Below are 19,478 nucleotides of genomic sequence, written 5' to 3' on the forward strand. Positions count from 1 at the left end.
ATGGCGAGCAGCATCGGCGACCACACTGGGACTTGTCGCTGCCCCTGATCGTGACGCTGAGCACTGTCTCCATCATCTTGCTGGCTGCTATGATCACTATTGCTGTGAAGTGCAAGCGAGAGAACAAGGAGATCCGCACCTATAATTGTCGCATTGCCGAGTATAGCCACCCTCAGCTGGGAGGAGGGGGAGGCAGTAGCGGGGGAGGAGGAGGCAGTGGCAGTGGAGGGGGCAAGGGCAAGAAGAAGAAGATCAGCAAGAATGACATTATGCTGGTGCCCAGTGAGGGCGAGGACAGCCGGGGCCCCCTCAATGTCATGAACGTGGTGAGCAGCCCATCCCTGGCCACCTCACCCATGTACTTTGACTACCAGACCCGCCTGCCCCTCAGCTCTCCCAGGTCTGAGGTGATGTACCTGAAGCCCGCCTCCAACAACCTGACTGTACCCCAGGGACATGTGGGCTGCCACACCAGCTTCACAGGGCAAGGGACTAACGCCAGCGAGGCTCCCCCGAGCCGGATGTCCATAATTCAGGTAGGAGATTTTTAGAATACCCTGGACCTCACTTTAGACACTGGTTTAACTTTACCTTTTGTCCGCAGTGAAATCTGCTGTAAGGCACCACTGAAGGGACCATCACAAGTCACTAAAGAGAGGTGGGCTTAATGAAAGTGGAGCCAGACCACATCTGGCGGGTCTGGTTCTGCTGCCGCACTGGTGCTCCCTGTGTGATTCAAAAGTAAAGGCCCATTGAAACAAACAGAGTAACTGCAGTGCAAGAGAGGTGCATGTGAGAGCGCAGGCAGGCGTTTAGTACGTTTGGGTACTGTCCCAAAAGATCGTCAGACAGAGGTGGGCGCTTCCACAGGTTTCACTTTACTTTGGTTTGGGGTAGAGAAGGGGGAGGGTGTTTCTGAAGCAGTCATATAATCTGCAGTAACTAACAGGATGTGGGAGAAACTCTACACACTGAGGACATCTATTGCAACAGTGTATTATAGCCCTCCAATCCTGTATGTAAATATAAGCTATCTTTCCAAGATGTATGTTTTTTTAATTAAAAAAAAAATTTTCTTTAGAATATATATACATATTTATTTTTTTTGACCCAGAACAGTATCATTTGGGCCCCATTGCCTCCTCCTCTCCCCAGAAACAACCAGACCTTCAGTGCTGAAAATTCTGCTTAGTCAAATAGAAAGAAAATGTATGTGGTGATTCCCTCCTGCCCCCAAATGTTAACAAAACTCACATCCTGTCATAAAACAGCAAAACAACTAGTCAGATTTCCAGTAGCCTGAGTCAATACTGATGATTGCTTTATAACAAAAAGACTTACATGCTCTGTCTTCTACCAAAGCTCATTTAGAAATTACAGCTGGGCTGTATTCTGCTGCCAGCTGCATCCACCCTGTCCTCTGCTGACTTCTGTGAATGTGAGAAATGGCAGAATTTGGACCATTGGATGTAGGGTACTAATCACAAAATGACTTAATTTTTAGCAGGTAGTTTAAAGTCCAAACTCAGAAGATGTATCCCAGAGCAGTGAACTTGCAGAGTGAAGGTGAGGGCAGAACTTGGCTCCAGTTGATTTCATTTAAAGCATTACTTAATGATTAATGCAGCTTGATGTTCAAATACTACAGGTATGTTCCAAAGTGATTTTTAACATTTGGATTGAAAGCAGGCTCTGGATAATGACTATTAAATATATTTGAAATGTCATATCTGTTTTATCCTGTGGTTCTCTTAATATGCTGTTCTGAGTCATAGGGGAATGATCTGAGTGTATCAGAAGTGACACAGACTCATTTTGTGTATGCAGCTAGTGGGAAAGAAGTTGCGCTGCAGACACTTTGTGTACCCAAAGAAAATTCATAATACCTTTGAGTTATCATACCCTGTGGTCTGTGAACACCGAATGTTCTAGTTGCCAGCGATTTTAAACTAAATAAAAGTAGCCATCGGTAATTGGCAGGTTAAGTAATCAAAATTCCAGTAACCGATGGCCTGTAAATTGAATATTTATAACTGAAAAGAAAAAAGAAAAAAGTCTGTCTGTAGAAGGTCACTGTGAACTAATCCTCAACCCACTATTGAGTTGTGTCACAGAAACAATTTCATTTTATGCCTATCATGAATTTGTGTTGCTATCAATTAGGTGAGTAGAGCAATACCTAAAATCTGAAATTGATTTTAACAAAAAGTGACACATCAGGAGAGAGTTTAGTTTAGGGCACAACTGGAGATAATTTGATTTATAATTCATGCTTTAAAAAACAAATAACTTTCAATGACACTTGTTTAAGTAATGTCAACTTTCTTACTGTAAAATGGAGTTGTCAGAATGCTAAAAAAAAGAACATTTTTTTTTCCCACTGACAAGTGTAATAGTAACTAAAAGAAAATTATGCTTTCCTACCACCATGTAATGTCTATATAAAGCAATTAATTCATGTATTGATGCTACTGAGTAGTAAAGATTCAATTGTAGTGTAAAATCCCTATGGAAAACATGATTCCTTTTTTTACAGTGTTCACTGTATAATATCAATCATGATTTTTTTTCTGAGATCTATATAAAGCTAAAAGAGGAATTTCCTCCCTTAAAAAGGTGTGTTGTGGTTTCTCTAAGAGTTTTTGTTATGACAACTGTGGGAAATGTTAACCGAAACTCCTCATATCACATACTGGTATATGTAATAGTTTTCGCTTTCCCTGAATATCTACACAGAGTGGTTTGGATGTTTAGATGGTTCAGCCAGTAGATTAGGAAACATTCATTTTTCCCTAGTGAACAACCTATTCAAACATACTTATTGATACTATATTTTATAGTTACATTGACAAAATAAATGCACAGTATGAGACGGTATTTGGAGAGTATGAGAGTATTTGGCTTCCATTTAGGAAAGGCCCAGACTTAAAAGTAACTAGATATGAAAATCTGATCCTCTTCACTATAATTTTGCATTACTAAAATACATTTTGTATTCTCCATCTCCATATCCCTGGAGTAAATTTTATATAAAATTTGCATTTAGAATGTAGACACTACTTTGTGTCTGGTCCTGTATTTCTGTCTCATGTAAAATTCAAACTGCAGACTTAGGGAGAAATAGTAAAGGATCAACCCTCTCTCTGGATCTACTATATCCTTAATCACTCCAGGAAACCTGTCTCTGGTAAAGTAATTTGCACAGTTAGGAATCAAAGGTATAGACACTGGAAACAAGATACAGAATCCAAACAGCTGCTTTATCACCTCCTTCCCTTAGTCAGTTCAGAAAAGCAGTTTTCTTCGTTACCTCAGTAAGGGAAAAGTAAATGATTGTGAAAGTGTTTTCTAACAAATATTCTTTTTAGTTTCTCCAGAAATATTACTGAACCACGATAATCTCACATTATATAATTAATACAATGGTACTGCTTTTCTTCACTCTCATTTTCTTGAAAAGTGTTTAATGGCAGAATTCTCTAGCAGGAGCCTATTATTAAAACTCACTGCTTACATATATATATATATATTTACATACTTATATATCTACAGATATATATACATATGCTAAATATTATATTATTACTTAGTACATCCAATTGAGTCTATAAATATTTAAAATCAAATCAATAATTTCTTTTCCAGTAAGACCCAAATTTTGTCACTCTTACTAGGAGTGTATAACACTTCTTGCTTTGCAGTAAGAGCTAGCAAATTCAATAGGCTTTATGATTCCCTTATTTCTCAGGAATAGTAGTTTATTCTACAGATAGTCCAATTTATATCAATGAACACCTGTGGAATAAGTGTTACTTAGTGACTCTGGATTTCAGACTGACCCAACATGACCAGCAGCTGAATAATATACTGCCTGATATGTGTAAGAAAGAGCTGTGTAATCTTGCTTCCCTTTAAGTGACTTCTGTTACACTTTAGTCATACAGTTTAGCAACTTATGTTTACTCACTGCTTTAGTAGCATCCAGCTACGTGTGACGGTTGCATGTATTGCTTATATGAATCAATGAACTACTTCATTACCATAAAAATCAAATAATTTAAACATGTATACATATATATAGGTATAAAATTTTGGATGGATAGTCAAGGATGCAGTATACCTCCAGCTTTATTGGCACAAGAGACTTGCAAGTGCTTAGAGCCCTGGAAAATAGACCATCTGTGATTTGATGTGCACATGAAGTTCATGTGTATGAAGAATAATGTTTAGTAACTTATTGGGAAGTTAGAACAACTACACCGTGTTCCATTGCTTTTTCAACTTCAGCGACCATATTCTAAGCGTACTTTAGAAACAGTATGTTCAACAGGCAAGTCAATTAAAAATGTTTAAATATAGGCTAGTGTTATACAATTCTCATCGCCAAATTTGAAATTCCATGCAGTCATTGAATGACTTAAGGCCCAAACTATTCATTTTTACTGAGGAGAAAAAAGAGGAAAGCAGAAGAAAATGGAAAATACATGTCTGAAAGAAGGTTTCTGTTCACTCTAGACCGTAAAGAGTACTGGGCAAATCCTGTCCATCTCATCCTGATGAGTAAATCAAGATGACCTACTGACCTGACTAAGGGAAACAGAATTTTTCTTTATTTAGAAGAGCAAACATTAGAAATATACATATGTACAAACATGCACATATATGTTCATATATCTCCTACTGAAAGATTCTAAGTTAATCAGTTCACCTTTCCCTGGGTGAACAAGTCACAGGTTCTTCTTGCAGGTTTCCAATAGATAAAGGAGTGGATGGATAACAGGAAACAAGTAGTTTCTTTGAACAAATAGGTTCCTCTAAGTGACATAACAATAGTGTAGAAACATATCTACATATGAAAGGAGTGTTGATCGTCCCAGGGATTATTTATTATACTTGTGGTGCAACTTGGAGAGGTTTGTAAATGTATCAGGAATGAAATAGGACTAAATAAAGAAAGCGAGGGTCACAGCTTCTGCTAAAGAACAGCTGAAAAAGAGTGATTGTATTGCAAGAAGCTCTCAAGCTGGGAATCGCCATGGCCGCTGTACTAGGCAGTCTTGTAGCATTTTAAGATAAAGTACAGATCATTCTTAATACTTCAGACACCTGATGTTTATGATGTGTCAACAGATTACTGTCAAGTTCCAGTGCAGCTGCATCGCCAGTTGTCTAGTAGTACCTAAGAAGATAGTCTTCAGGGGAAATAAAACCGTAAGCTATATTAGTGCAGCTCTGTCTTTAGATATACTATTCCATGCGTCACTTTGGAAAACTTCAGCTCCGAAATTTCAGGACTGCAAAACGAAGTCTGCATCTGCAGCAGTATAAGGAGAAGCAGCTTTCTGCACAGAAGTTGCATTCGTTCTCAGTGGTTTAAATTCCTATCTGAAAATAGAGGTGGTTGGTGTTGGGTTTTTTTATTATTTTATTTTTCAATTTTTATTTCTGTATCTTCTGCTGCAAATGAGGAATATTAATCTCTCTCACTAGAGTTAGTAGAAATTAACATTTGACAGGGCACTGGGGCAGTTCTCCAGATTTTCAAGTTTGCAGGTTTGTGCTCTATAATTCCCAAAATGTTACAGCTGTGTATTCTAGGGTTGTATCTAAGGTCACTAAATTGCCATCAGATGAATCTTCAGGACTGCCTGATTAAGATGCATTGTGGTAGTTTTTACAGTGTTTTACAAGGTTAGATATCTTGCAAAGTTACTTCCGTAAATGTTTTCATTGTGTAAATGCATCTGCAGTTAGCATGCATGTATGTTACGTCATGCTATAGCTTTAGTTTTACATGTTCAGTGAAGTTAATACTTGGGATGGCTGTGTAAGAATTTCAGGACATGATATTTTCTATATTTTTGTAAAGTATTATTTCATTTTTTGTCAGGATACTGCATAGTATTGTGACACAAATTATACATATTTTAGAATAAGATCTGGCAACATACTGGTCACTATGGCATCTGTCTTGGCTGCTGAAATAGGCAGAGGAAGCAAAATTGGGCTATTTTGTGTTACATCTGCTCTGGTTTTGATCTTGAGCTCCTTGCAGGTATTGTTTATGGAAATATTATTTCAAAAGGATCATTCCTGATATATATGTCCTTATTAGAGCTAAAGAACTTTCCAAGATGAAATGCTGTAATATAGCACAATAAACATAATAGAGAAAAAGGCAATTTAAGACTATGAAGTAGAATATTGTTATTATGAGAAAGAAAATTATATTGCCAGAACAGAAATTCTCATTAACCAATAAATTAATAATAATAATGCCTCTGTAGAATTTGCTGGTTTATAAAGTATGAGTTGAAAGTTAGTACAGCTAAAATAAAAGACATGAAACAAGTCAGGCAGGATTTACTACATCACAGCTCTCAAAGGCACTTAAGGTTGTCTGAGCTTTCCTCATCTTGGCGCTCACTGTCGTTGCCTAGTCTTAAGTGGGAAAAATCCACACATATTTGTGATTACTGGTGCAATTTCAATAACTGAACCTTTGAACTTTGATCTAACAATAGATTTGGCCAGGTTTCTGTTATCCTTACCCATGTTAATGAAAAGACTTACTTTTCTTACTGTTCTTTCTTACTGTTCTTACTCATATCTCAATCAATAGCATAATTTCGATTTCAGCAACAATTTCGGTAGTTCAAGAGTAAATTGTGACTAAGACCCTTACAGAGTGCAGTTAAGAATAATATGATTTGGCCCTTTATTTTTAGATTTCAGCTTTTTGTGATGTTTTCTTAAAGCTTTTTTACAAACAATTAAGGAGTCTGGAATTTAGAAGATGTTGTAACTATGATGTGAAAAGAAGAAATCCAAGACTATTGAACATATTGTTGAACATGTATTTTCAAATGTTTTGATATATTTTTGAAAGTGTACATAATACAGCATTATTCTTAAAATTCAGGAAATAGTGTTACATGGGAAGTTATTATTAGACACATATAAAATATTTGCAAATATCACTTGTTATTAAGAAAGTATGGATACAACCTCACTTCTCTAATGAGGAAAAAATGTAATTAAAAGAGAACTTCCTGAGTCACAACATTTGGCTGTAAACCAATAAGGGTTTTATTTTCAGTAATAATAATAATAATAATAATAAAAATTCTTTTTTCTCCAGCATTTTTTCTTCCCTTTCACTACCTTCCTCCCCAGAAAACATTAACATCTTGGGTAATATTTACACATATGTTTTAAAGATCCTGCTTGATTTCTCTTTCTTTTGTTGTTTCTACGGAAGTTAAAATGTCTTGTCAAATAAGTTTTAGGTTTTGCTGTGCAAGGCATTTATCTTAAATATAAAAATTTTATGTATATGTGGTGTTGTTTTCTTCTGAATAAAACATATAGGATACATGGCAGAGGTCTTGAGATACTTCTTCAAGACTAAGGAGTGCCTGCACATATAAAGAAAAGACATTTTGACACTAGTATTAGTATTTTCCAACAGGTAAGAATTTTCTGTGAAAAGAACTTAAACAATGATTTGTTGACCGGAGCAGAAACACAGCTCTGTTTTTATCTTTAAAAGTATAGAAGCAATCCTTTGATGTCAAGAGGTCAGAGTCGAGCAGTTGGGACACATTTTTGCAGCAGATAGCCTGAAAGCTTTATACTTTCAATTGTATCTCTACTTCAGCTGTAAGAACAGAAGTGGTGAAATTAATGCTAAAGGGTTCAAGAATGTAAGAAACAAGTGTAACTCTCAGGGGACTGCAGGCTCTTACCTAAATAGAAAAAAAAAAAACCAAACCCCAAAACCCACAACAGAAAAAATAAAAGGTACTGGGAAGATAGTGGCAAAATGATTGTGGGGAAAAGTTCCTTGAGTTTTAAGTGTTTGATTTGTTATGTTTTTAAGGGAGCAACAAGGAGATTAACCAGTTGTTTCTACTTTTGCTGATAGGGTAAGATGAAATGGAGTAGTGTACAGCCTGCCATAAATCTTAGACAGGGTGTGTTCTAAGCCCTAGTAATTTCTTTGTCATGATCTTTTTAGTGCAACCTTTGTTTTCCAGTCTGCTGTAGACTTCTTTATTTTTTTAGCGGAAGAAGATTCTGGATTAATTACTCTAAATCCTATGAGAAAAAAAAAGATAAATTATTAACCATTTTAGATAAAATACTCAGTATTAAGTACTACATTCAAGAACAAGCAAATTCATATGTATGTCCCTGTTAATTAGGATATTAGGCAGTGCTTTAAATAACCTCCTTGAGCAGTTATATATTTTCTAGCTAAATCCCAAAGGCTGCTGATATAATTCCTACTTATTAAGGTCACACAAGAAGCATCTCTTTCTTATACCAAATTGCTTCCACTAGTCAGTGTTGTTACCTGTACAGAAGGGATAGCATAAAATCAATTCAACTCTGCCTTGTGATCAGAGGATAGCCCCTATTTTGGGGGTGTATTTTGAAAATTAAGAATCCCTCTACATAAAAAGATATTACTGCATAGTGTCAGCCAATTATTAGTGTTACTTGAACAGGACAGCATAAAGATGAGTTTGCATCTCACTTCTGTGCAGTAAGGGGTTATCTCCTCTTTCAGCCCTCAAGACAATCAGTCCCATGCTGATCTTTTTTTCAATTTAGTACGCTATAAGTGATCTAGACAAGTAAAATCCTTCAGGTGAACAGTATTCTGTTTTAGCCATGGACCTTTTTACTGGCTTTGTGATGTATGTATCAGATCAGAGTTCCTTTGGTTTATAAAACTCTTCTACCTGAAGTTTCTAATCACATCCTGATCCCTGCTGGGTGGTTGCATGCTGCAGTATCCACGGCACGCAAAGGAGGACTCTAAAGAGGAAAGGAAAAGTCTTGTTAAAAGATACAAATGCACAATTTCAGCTGTGTAGGTGGGACCTCTGATCAATGCATTGTAAATTCTTGCAGTGATAGACATGTGAAATTAGTTTCAGGCGGTGTTTCAGACCATCTATTGATATATGTGTGACACGCTTCTATTTGCCTGTACTAGTTCTAGTGACACTATGATTACTGGTATTTGCAGTCCTTGCCCTGGAACACTTCCAGGCAGTTTTATTGTATTGAAATGGCTCTTACAGTTCATTGAGCATCCAGCATAACACTGCTGAATATGATTGGCGCGTTTGCATATATTTATTCAAAAAAAATCAGGCAGTTAAACTGCATAATTATGGGAAAACGAATCATAACAATAAAAGACCATTTAAGTTAACAAGCTTTGTGATCAAAGGATAAATACAGGTTGGATATATGAGGCTCTAGATGTAACTAATCTACATAAATAGGATTTGGTCTGATTAGGGGAAAGGAATATATTAAAATAATCTAAAGGTATTAAAAAAGCATTTTAATTCAGTACTGTTACAACATCTAGTTTTATTTCATCATATTTTTCACATTTCTACTCAAAGAAACCCCAACCCTCTGTTCAGTGATAAACTACTTTTATGTGGTTTTATTTCTTGATTAGCAATGTTCACAGTGCAAAGACATTCTGAACCAACCCAAGTAAACAAAAGTAACTTCATAAGTTTTCTTTCTAGTTTGAATGCATCATGTGTCAAAAACCTTAAACATTTTTTAATGTCTTAATTTTAACATTTTTAATGTTGCAATGGTTTTTGATTGATTTTTAATTAAAGAAAAACATTAAAGGGAACATTTAAAGGACAATTTCTTGTTTACTGTCTTTATCAGCAGAGAGCAGCCTTTGTAGTGTTTGAAAGCTGGTGCATTAAAAATCAATTTCAAGTCTTCAAAGCTATAAACTCTTGCTTGCTTTGTAGATATATACTGTTTTTAAAATCATTGGAAACACACTTGACAATTGAATTAAAAACAAAAGGTAAATAATGGCTTCATCAAAATTTGAAGGATTTTAATGTATTTTTAATAATAGCTACAGGATTTTTTTTATGGAGAGCAGACATTTGAATCACAATTTGTAGCTTTTAAACGCATAATTTGTTCCTAAAGACAGTTATATGTATTCTTTTATTAATAGAATTTTGTTTCAAACTTCTGTTAGTGTTATTCTGTTGTTTCTAATGAATGCCATAATTCAAACACAGAACATGTCAGTCAGTTTCTTTACTTACTATATTTCTGTCTTGTTCTTTGCTGATTGCTAAGCAACCACTTATGGCTAAGATTGTTTAGCTACAACTCAGTTCAGAAAAAGTGAGCTGAAGTGGGCTAAACAATTTTCATAAATTCTTAATGAAAATATTGAAATTTAATACAGTTCTATAAGTGATTAAAAAAAATAATAAAACACTTCAAGTTCAGCACTTGGGCTTTGTTCCTGATGGTATTGAGGAAAAGTCTGCTTTTCTACAAATTGAGAAAGAGCAAGATCATGTCCTTAAGCAGTGAATAAGTAATTTTGAGGCCTATGGAAACTAACTTATATATGTATAATTTCATTAGTATTATGCATTTCAAGGCATGATCATAAAACACTTATTCAGTGAGTATTTTATTTCAGGTCAACAACACCTCTGAATTAAATAGATTGCTTACAGGGGTGGAGTTGCTGATGTGCGTAAGCATGTGCAGAATTCAACCCAGAATCTGTGAGTCTGTGTTAGCGGAACCTCTCCCTGTTGCTTCTCTCCTTTGCTTTAAAAACACTGCAAAGCTGCAAAAGCAGTTCGTTTCACATAGACTTCAGCTGCAATCTGTAGTACTCTATTGAGATAGTCCTGGTGTCTGAATATTTGATATTTTTCCTTTTACGCATAGACTTGCGTAATTTGATATGCAGATTTGAAGATCATAAAAACAATCCTGCTTTGATGATCATGAGCAAGATTATCCAGCCACAGCTGTAAAGTACCAAGTGTGTTCTTTTCTGATCTTGTCATTTGATCCACTGAAATGATGAAAATAAGAATATTGTGAAATTTAGATTGCTTGGGAAATAATGAATTTAAAAGCCATTTAAAAATGGCAGCCACAACACCTCTGAAACTATTTATATCCCCAGATTATAGGTCAGTAATATAAGTGTGTGTGTGAATGTGTATGTGGAGGGACGCATTCATGACTGCAGCATAGATTCAAAAGAACTATCTAGCTGGATAAAAGGCATTGTTGACAACGAAAGTGTATCTAATTTTTTTGGATATTGTGTATGATCTATACATAGCTGTGTAACAGTGTGTTGAAAGATGCTGTCAATCTGCACCTTGTGCTACAGCCTAGAAAGCATCAAGTTTAGAGACAAATGCTGCTGTCACTTTTTTCCTGAAGCGAGAGTATAGGTAAGGAAGGACCTCATTTTCCACTTCATGGTGGAAGTTATATATCTTGCTTAAAACCATGTATCCTGCTATCAGACTTCAGGATTGAGAATAATGATGAAAAGGAGGTATAAGTCATGTGACACGCAAGAATAATCAGCACTCAATTGCTTCCATCAGCTGTGTTAGGTATTAAAAAGCACATGGTAATTTGCATTTTGTAGCTCTGAGGCAAGGAACGTATCAGTCAGATTTGTAGCCATGGGGTAAAAAAGAGGGGGAAATGTTTTATATTATTTCTTTCAATGCATAGTCTTAATTTTGTCTAAATCTGTAAATGTATTATGTCTGTTTAAACCACCTGTATGTAGATTCTTTTCAGGCCTAATAGGATATAGTATTACAGGGGACAGAAGTACCTGGATTAATTTATTTTGGTATTTATTCATTGGTCACCATATATATAATCTTTCCCAACAGTATACATCTCATTTTCACAATAATGTGACAATAATGAAATAATAACTCCTTCAAGCATGAAATGACTAATTTTAAGTACTTTCCTGTGCTCAGTTGTTTCAAACAGGCTTCCAGAATTTTGAAGAAAACTTTAATTTCAGTTCATTTAAAATACATGTAGACCACACAGACTCTTTCCTTTATCCCCTGATACTAGCAAAGGAAGCTCAGGAATGAGTAACTAGATTTCACAATTTTGACCTACTTGTTAGTCTACTTTATTTGCATGAAAGTAAAGCAAAAGAAATCTGTTTCTATTAAGCAAATGTAAGCTTCAGGAATTTTGGTTGGTATTGGCAAAGATCTTTATATAAAGATAAATTGCTTGCAGTCATACTGGTCTTGCTGATACCAGTAAATGAAGAAATAGGCATACATGTTGAATAGCCGTAGGAGAAGAAGAGTTTATTTAAAGGAAAGGTTTTGTTCTGATTTAAATTTTGAGCCATAGGTTTTCTATAGTATTCTATAATAAAGACAATTACATAGTAATTTGGGTTAGAATTCATGCCCAGTTCCCCATCTCAAACCCAATTTGTTACTACCTGTGGCTATTTCTATTAAAAAAGAAGCATAATTACTATGAGTCTCAGCAGTCTAAGAGTAAATTTTTGCAATTACAATACCTCCCTTGGGCAGATGTGTGAAAATGGCAGATTAATTCCTGCCAGTATCTGTCTATTCCTTGCACATTCTTAAGGTTGCTGGTAGCTTGGATTATCATTATATTGGTGCTGTTTGTTATGCTGTGGCTAAGGTTAAAGCAGCAATCCTATTATAAATCTTTAGGAATAGAGCTCTGTACCATTACCTTGGAAAGTTTCTGCATTGAAGTTTGACACATCAGGTCCTAGTTTTAATATCCTAATTTTATTTTAATGGAAAAAGAATGAGTTTGGTCTTGATCTTAGCATATTTTAGAAGGGTATTTTGTACTATATTAATATATGCCTGAGAAAATTTAAACAAAACCAACCATCAAATGTTTACTCATTCTTAGGAATTTACGGTGAAGTTAAAGTTGCATGTAAACTGAAATTCATATAGTAGCTCCTTAGTAATGTATGGCTTTTGTTTTATTCCCAATGGCATACTGATGTGCGTATTTAGAAAGAAGCACCAGTAAATTAAGATGGCCCTGAAATTATGCAAATGAAAAACTTTCCATGGAAATAATCTAATTCATCTCCTAATGGGCTTTTCTACCTGAAAACAAGTTTTGAGGGTGTATGAGTTGAAGAATTGTATGCAAATGCTCCACTCTTGGGGATTACTCTCTGTAGCTAAGCACCTATCTCCATGTTGAATTCCAGTGAAGATGGGAGTTGGCGTGGCTTCATGTGGGCTTGTGATCCACCTGCAGGGAGCAGCATTAGTCTGTGTTACACATTATCTGGTTTGAATATTCAGGAAGAGCAGTTTGAACAATCTTAACAAGTTGGGGTTTTTTCCTCTTTGCATGAGTTTTTGTTTGGAATTTTTTGTGCTGTACCTGTCGTATTTTCATTTCTTTTCCCATTTTGAAATAACTTCCCCTCCCTCCCCACTTCTTCTGAATGTTGGCTTTGGAGACCTTTGTGATGTGGCCTACGTTCAGAGGAGTTTGCATTAACTATTTTTTGAAAGTTCATGACTAAAGAATATAAAAAAACCATTGAAATACATATGAATCTTTCATTTGCAGTTGCATGCATCCTCTTTCAAAAAGGTGTTCACATGCTGGGTCAGCATCCTACTAATTAGATACAGAGGCAAACCCATAATTTAATCACTGTATTCTTACTAGCCCTTCAGTCAAGTATTAGCATTCATGTTAAGTCTCTCTATCCCTCATGAAATCCCTCACTGCTCCCTTGGAGCAGTGTCCTAGATGCAACACCGGTTTAGAACAGAAAGAAGACTTTTTCTAACCCTGGAATGTTTGCAGACAACATTGCTTATGTAGATCTCCCTTATCTTAACAGCAAAATCTGATTTCAGACCCTTGAAACAGCAAGATGTACTGAAAGGGGTAATCCATAACTTTTTTTTTTCTCCAGGTGGTTAGGAATTTACAGGTCAAAGTCAGCCCTTAAAGACTTAGGAGTTAATATATTACCTGTGGAGACCTGTAGATAAGTGGGTGTTGTGTTCTAAATGAGGCGATCCTATCAAAAAAATTAACTAATTTTTTGCTTCTGTATCAACTTAATATAGATTCCTGCATGAAGACCTTGCAGGAGGTTAACACTGAGGTGACGGAGTTGTGGATGGTTATACAAAACCCTATAACCAAAAGACCTTATTTTTTTGAAGCCTACTTAACCACTGCTACTATATTTGATCAAACTTTCCATTTTATGAAGTACCTCATCATAGGCACATGGCTGTTATGGCTTTAAAATATATTTAGGGACTGAACTTCTTGCTAAATTTGTGAAAGCCTAAATTATTTATTTTATGTCACAAATAATAAATCAACTCATCATCATTTTACAGTTGAAAATCTCCTCGCACAGACATGTGAGGCTGTAAAGTTTGATGGTCCACTATTCTGCTATAAATTCATCCATTATTTTGGCAGCATACTTTGTGGTTTGTTGTTTTCTAGCAGTAAGAAGAAATAATTATGCAAAGGTATTTGTCTGAAAACAGGGCTTTGTATCCTGTCACAAAATGTTTATAGAATCCCTTGTTGGGGAATTTTAGCAAAATATTGAAATAAATAGTTGTGTGACCAAAATAAGAAATTAGAAGGTAATAATGTAAGTTTTAACATCTGCAATTTTCTTCCTAATTCCTAAGGATTTTAAGTGAATTATCACTTTTCTGGGGAAGGATTTTAAGAAGAGGAAGGGGAAAAGATTGCACATTTAAGAAAAGGAAGTGATCTAGATTTACTACTTCTGATCGTCACTTAGGAAGAAAGTTTCAGAGTTCCTTTGTATGTGTGCTTTCTGGGCAGGCAGTGTGACTTCAGAATCAAGTTCTCTATCTTCACTGCGTTTTTTGTTTGTTTTGTTTTGGGTTTTTTTCACGCTTTAGGAAAGAAACATAGAACCGGAGTCTTCTTGTGCCACATACAGTGTTTGCTACCTAGCTAATCACCTTTCCCTGTCACTGACATTACAAATTTGTTTAAATGCCATCTATAGAGAAGACCGTATGCTGGAATAAAGGAATATTAAATTCAAGAGCTTCTTCTCATTTTCTATCACTATTGTAATCTTCTTCCTGCTCCTTTGCAGCTTTCTTCAGCATACAACATACGTATCTGTGGGAATGTAGCACGCTATGTAAAGACTTGCTTATCCCGTAATTGAAGTAAGCAGACTGATCCAGGGGCTATTGAAAACAATTTGAAAACATCCATTGATTTCAGCGGACCTCAGGTCATGGCTTGTGGGAGTTTTATTGTTGCCTTTAGTGAAAGTATGGGTTGGACAGAGAAGGTAAACATAGTGGATAGATTTTAACACAAACTTTAACTAATTTAAAATATCCAGTGTCTCTGTTTCCTCTTACTAAATACTGTGAGTACAAAACAATCTGTCACTGTTAAAATACCATAATTTGATCTCCTTCTCCACCATATAGTACTGCAGTGTTTATAATGTTTTATCTTTTCAGAAAACATTTGTGTTATATTGCTCTCAGAAACATCAGTGGTAAGAGTAGAACAAGTTCTACAACACTTAATGGCTTCACTGAAAATTCCTGCAGAGTAAGAGCTTTCAGATATGTCTCAAAATTAAAAATAAAATGCCCGGAGCTCACAATTGCACCGTAGAATCTCTGTTCATGAAAGAATGAAAGAAAAGATAAGGTTCTTTCCATACAGAAAAAAAGGTTGTAAACACAAGGAGAGAGAAATATTTTTGAAATTGTAACAGACACTTTGATCATCTCCTTCAATTTCAAGATGCTATTTTTTAAAGTTAATTTTAATGTCTTAATTTCCACACATCATATTTAACATGTGGATTAAATGAAAAAAAAAATGCTATCAAAGTTACACTCCCAAATGTATTGTTATTTTGAGTTGATGGTATGATATTCTTAAAATGAGCTGGATATTGTGATAAATGCAGATTTCATTCTAGTTAGCTAATTGTAGTTGAGTCTCTTATGCAGTAAACATAATATCTGTTAGGAATACTAAGGTAAACTAGACATGGTGGAAGCCATAGATAAAAGGTGCATTAAAGCGTTTCAAATTCAATCATTAGGTTTCATTGCACCCATCTGCTACCAGAAAATATAATTGGCAACTTGATTCATTGACCTTTAACTGTCATTTTGGACCACAGTTTTTTTATATCCATAGTTTCAAGTTAGTCCTAGAGAGTTAATTTGATAAGAGAATACCCAGTACATTTTAATGCAATTACCTTTTTCTTATTTCTATTTTTTTAAGCCAAAGTGTTGTTTTTTGGTGGGTTTTTTTAAAATATAATCAGGTTTAATGGAGTGTTGTATATTCTGCTAATCCAGTCAAAGTGGTTATTTAATACTGATTGGTTTAAAAGCAACTAATGTTCAACTTCATTAAGGCTTCTATTAAATAGAAGGCTTGCTGAAATTTTACTGTTTTTTGCTGGTTTTTTTCTTTTTTTCCTGCACAAACTACTACCTCTTATTAATTATTTCTAAGGGTTTCTGTAACACTAGTATTACACTTACAAACTTCAGTTCCACCAAGATTATACAGCACAGTGTAAGGGCTAAATTATCACTGAAATCATGTTTTGTCCCTAAAATGTGTTTTATCTCTTTATTTTCTGCAGACAATATTATCTTGTCCAGGTAGGGTGGAGTGCACACATCTCTTAGTCATACTGTATGTGTGGCACACAGTAGATTGTCTTATAACAGTGTTACTTAGAGCAAGCAGAAAACATAATGTGATAAATGAGGACGATTTAATGTTTTCTCAGCAATGGTAAACAATTATACTATTCTGTCATCTGAAGTTCATGTAATGGAAAACATGATTACATGTGTTTCTTTGCACAACAGGATACAATTCCTGAAATATTTATGTAATATAGAGACAGATGTATGCAACTTAACCTTATAATCCCATTTCACAGCTTTCCCAAATACTGGGAAGCTCAATAAATAGGAAGCCGATTATATTGGCAGTATAACTCCATTAATAGGATTCGGATTTGCCTTATTGACAAGCCAGTACTGTTAATATGATCCAGTATATTAAATTGACAGGAAAACTGGAGCGATAGAATGTATCTGCAGCCTAATTGACAGGGAAGCTCTTTCAAAAGGTTCTTAATGTGGTTTTTATTGACAAAGTAGCTTCAGTAAGTACATATCATTGGTGAACAGTGTAAATATATTGGCTGTAACTGTACTAGCAGATTCAGTTGAAGTAGTTATTGTTCTGTTTTCTCATAGTTACATCTTTACTTTGATATAAGTCAGATCAAGCTCTCTCATAAGATCTTCATGAATGCCTCTTAAAGCATCAGTTTAACTGCACTGCTCACAGGCATCTGACAAGTTGTGAATTATTTTAAATGTGTTAATCATTTTTAAATGAATAGAGGCAATACAGAGCAATGCAATAATGTGTCATGAATTTCATTATGTTTATTTATTGATGTTGTGATAGCAGAAACAGAGCTATTGTACTTTCAGCTCGAGCTCTTTATGTGGTGTGATGTTTGGCACTTCTTCCTACATTCTGATCTTGCACCTTCTCCAAAAAGTAGTTCATCTTAAGACCTCATATTACAGTCACATTTTCCTAGACCCATTTGACAGGTTTCCACATTCTCTTCCCAAATAATTTTATTGGATGCTTACATTTAATGTTTCTCCAGTACAAAATGAAAGGAGGCTCAGAAACCTGAAACCACTGTTAAACAAGCAGTAATTCAAGTTTGGTCCAGAAAAACTTCTTGATTCCTTTTCAGTAGAAGGAATTTTTGGTTTCAGCTTCCACATTTTTTCTTAGTCTCATCTTTCTTTGAGAGAAAAGTCTGCATTTAAACATATTTCCTATATCTGCTCTGTCAGAGGAATTAAAGCTTTTTTTAAGCTGACTTCCCCACTGAAGAAGAGGCAAACTTGTTCCTGAAAAGCTTCAGTATTCTAATTAATTTTTTAAAAAAAGTCTGATAAGTGTCTGGTGTCACCCTACCTTTTGAGTGTTTTTTAAGTCTACTTTTTTTACCATGGTCATGTAAAAATATTTGTCTCTACAGTGATCTTTTTAGCTTCATCCTTCAGGCTTGGTGCAACTGTCAATGAGTTGAGAGGAAGCTAGCATGGGCATTGTGATTTCTAATCCTTGCACTGTATTAGGTCCCCATAGTCTAGGCTTCTGTCTTCTTTTGTGCCTTGTACTTAGCAGAGTAAACTCTTGTAAAAATTTAAGAAACAATTCTTATCAGTCAGCCAGTCATACAAACACAGCTGCAATATCTGCAACACCTTAATATGAATGGTTAAGCAATAGATCAATAAGATTTTTTTTTTTTTTTTAAATATGGTGCCTGCCTACAGAAAATATTACAGTACATAGACCAGGACATTAAATGGGGAGAATCTGCACTCCTTCACTTACAGGAAAGGGAGGTAGTCTCTATCCCCAGAGTCTGACTTTTCAGAAGTCGCTGTGCATTTGACTGAATAGCCCAGTACATCCTCACAGTTTTGTTTTTCTCATTCATGACAAAGAAAACACAAGCCACCAACACAACACGGAGTACAGCAGCCTGGTGAATGATATTGCATTGTGGATCTGACTGCTTTTGTTGCCCTGTGTTTTTAGTGTGCTTTTAAAGAATGATACAAATGTCAGAAATTCACATAAACACACTGTAGGTCTAGTAACACCATAATACACATTTTGCAGAAAGTGTGAAACTTCCCAAATATGTAAATGTCATATAAACTATGTCTCAAAAATTTGAAAAGCGTGAGAGCAGAGAGCCCATATTAGAACGTGACCAATCAAATAATGTTAAAACAGCCTATTTAATTTTGTCCTTGAAAAAGGTAGAATAAATTCTTAGTTTATGCCCAATTTGGGGAATTTTTTTTTTAATTTTTTTTTTTTTTTTTTTTTTAGTATTAGTTTAAACCAATTGCTTAACGAAGAAAGTCTGGTGAAATAAAATTGTGCTACTTCAGGCCAAGTCTATACACTAACTGGCAGTCTTATACTGAGGAGTCTTTGTGAAATATTGTACTATGTTGAACACAAACTGTTCCTAACAAAATTAAGACAATTGTCTGCTCTTTCAAAACTAGATTTGGCAGAATACAATTCTTTTGTCTTGAAAAATGAATGCCATTATAGAAGATCTTTTTTTTATGGGGGAAGGGTGAATAGTTTTTCAAGAAAAGACACAGAAGATGCCTGAATTAGATATTAAGTGGCAGACTGATAAAGGGGAGAGATGTTTCATTTCATTTTTGCATTTAATGTTTAATTAAAAAGAAGTTAGAGTCACCAAAGACTTTTAGCTTTATTATAGTTCCAGGTATGAAGACCTACATAAGATGGGGTTGTATTGAATAATTTCTGAAAATACTTGTTCTTGTAATTATGAGAGAAGATTGTGAATATTCTAGTAACCTAATATTCATATATCTGATTAATGTTTAAGACTTTTTTTTTACATTTCAGTATACATCCTCCTGTAATATGCCAGTTATTTCTTAGCATAATTTGTCAAGAATACTTAAATA

General features: G+C 35.0%; 1 protein-coding gene across 1 annotated transcript in view; it reads left to right on the plus strand.

Moving 5' to 3' along the window:
- Window positions 1-536, plus strand: part of LOC104510934 (protocadherin-17-like) — a gene marked incomplete at both ends in the record, with an annotated part of 2,415 nt that extends 1,879 nt beyond the window's left edge. Inside the window, 1 exon segment of the mRNA XM_010153347.1 lies at window positions 1-536. This exon segment is cut by the window's left edge and continues 12 nt beyond it. Within this exon segment, the coding sequence (XP_010151649.1) occupies window positions 1-536 (536 nt within the window).
- Between the last annotated feature and the right edge of the window lie 18,942 nt (window positions 537-19,478).

Source organism: Eurypyga helias, unplaced genomic scaffold, assembly GCF_000690775.1.
Source record: "Eurypyga helias isolate BGI_N326 unplaced genomic scaffold, ASM69077v1 scaffold45066, whole genome shotgun sequence".
NCBI classification, from domain to species: domain Eukaryota; kingdom Metazoa; phylum Chordata; class Aves; order Eurypygiformes; family Eurypygidae; genus Eurypyga; species Eurypyga helias.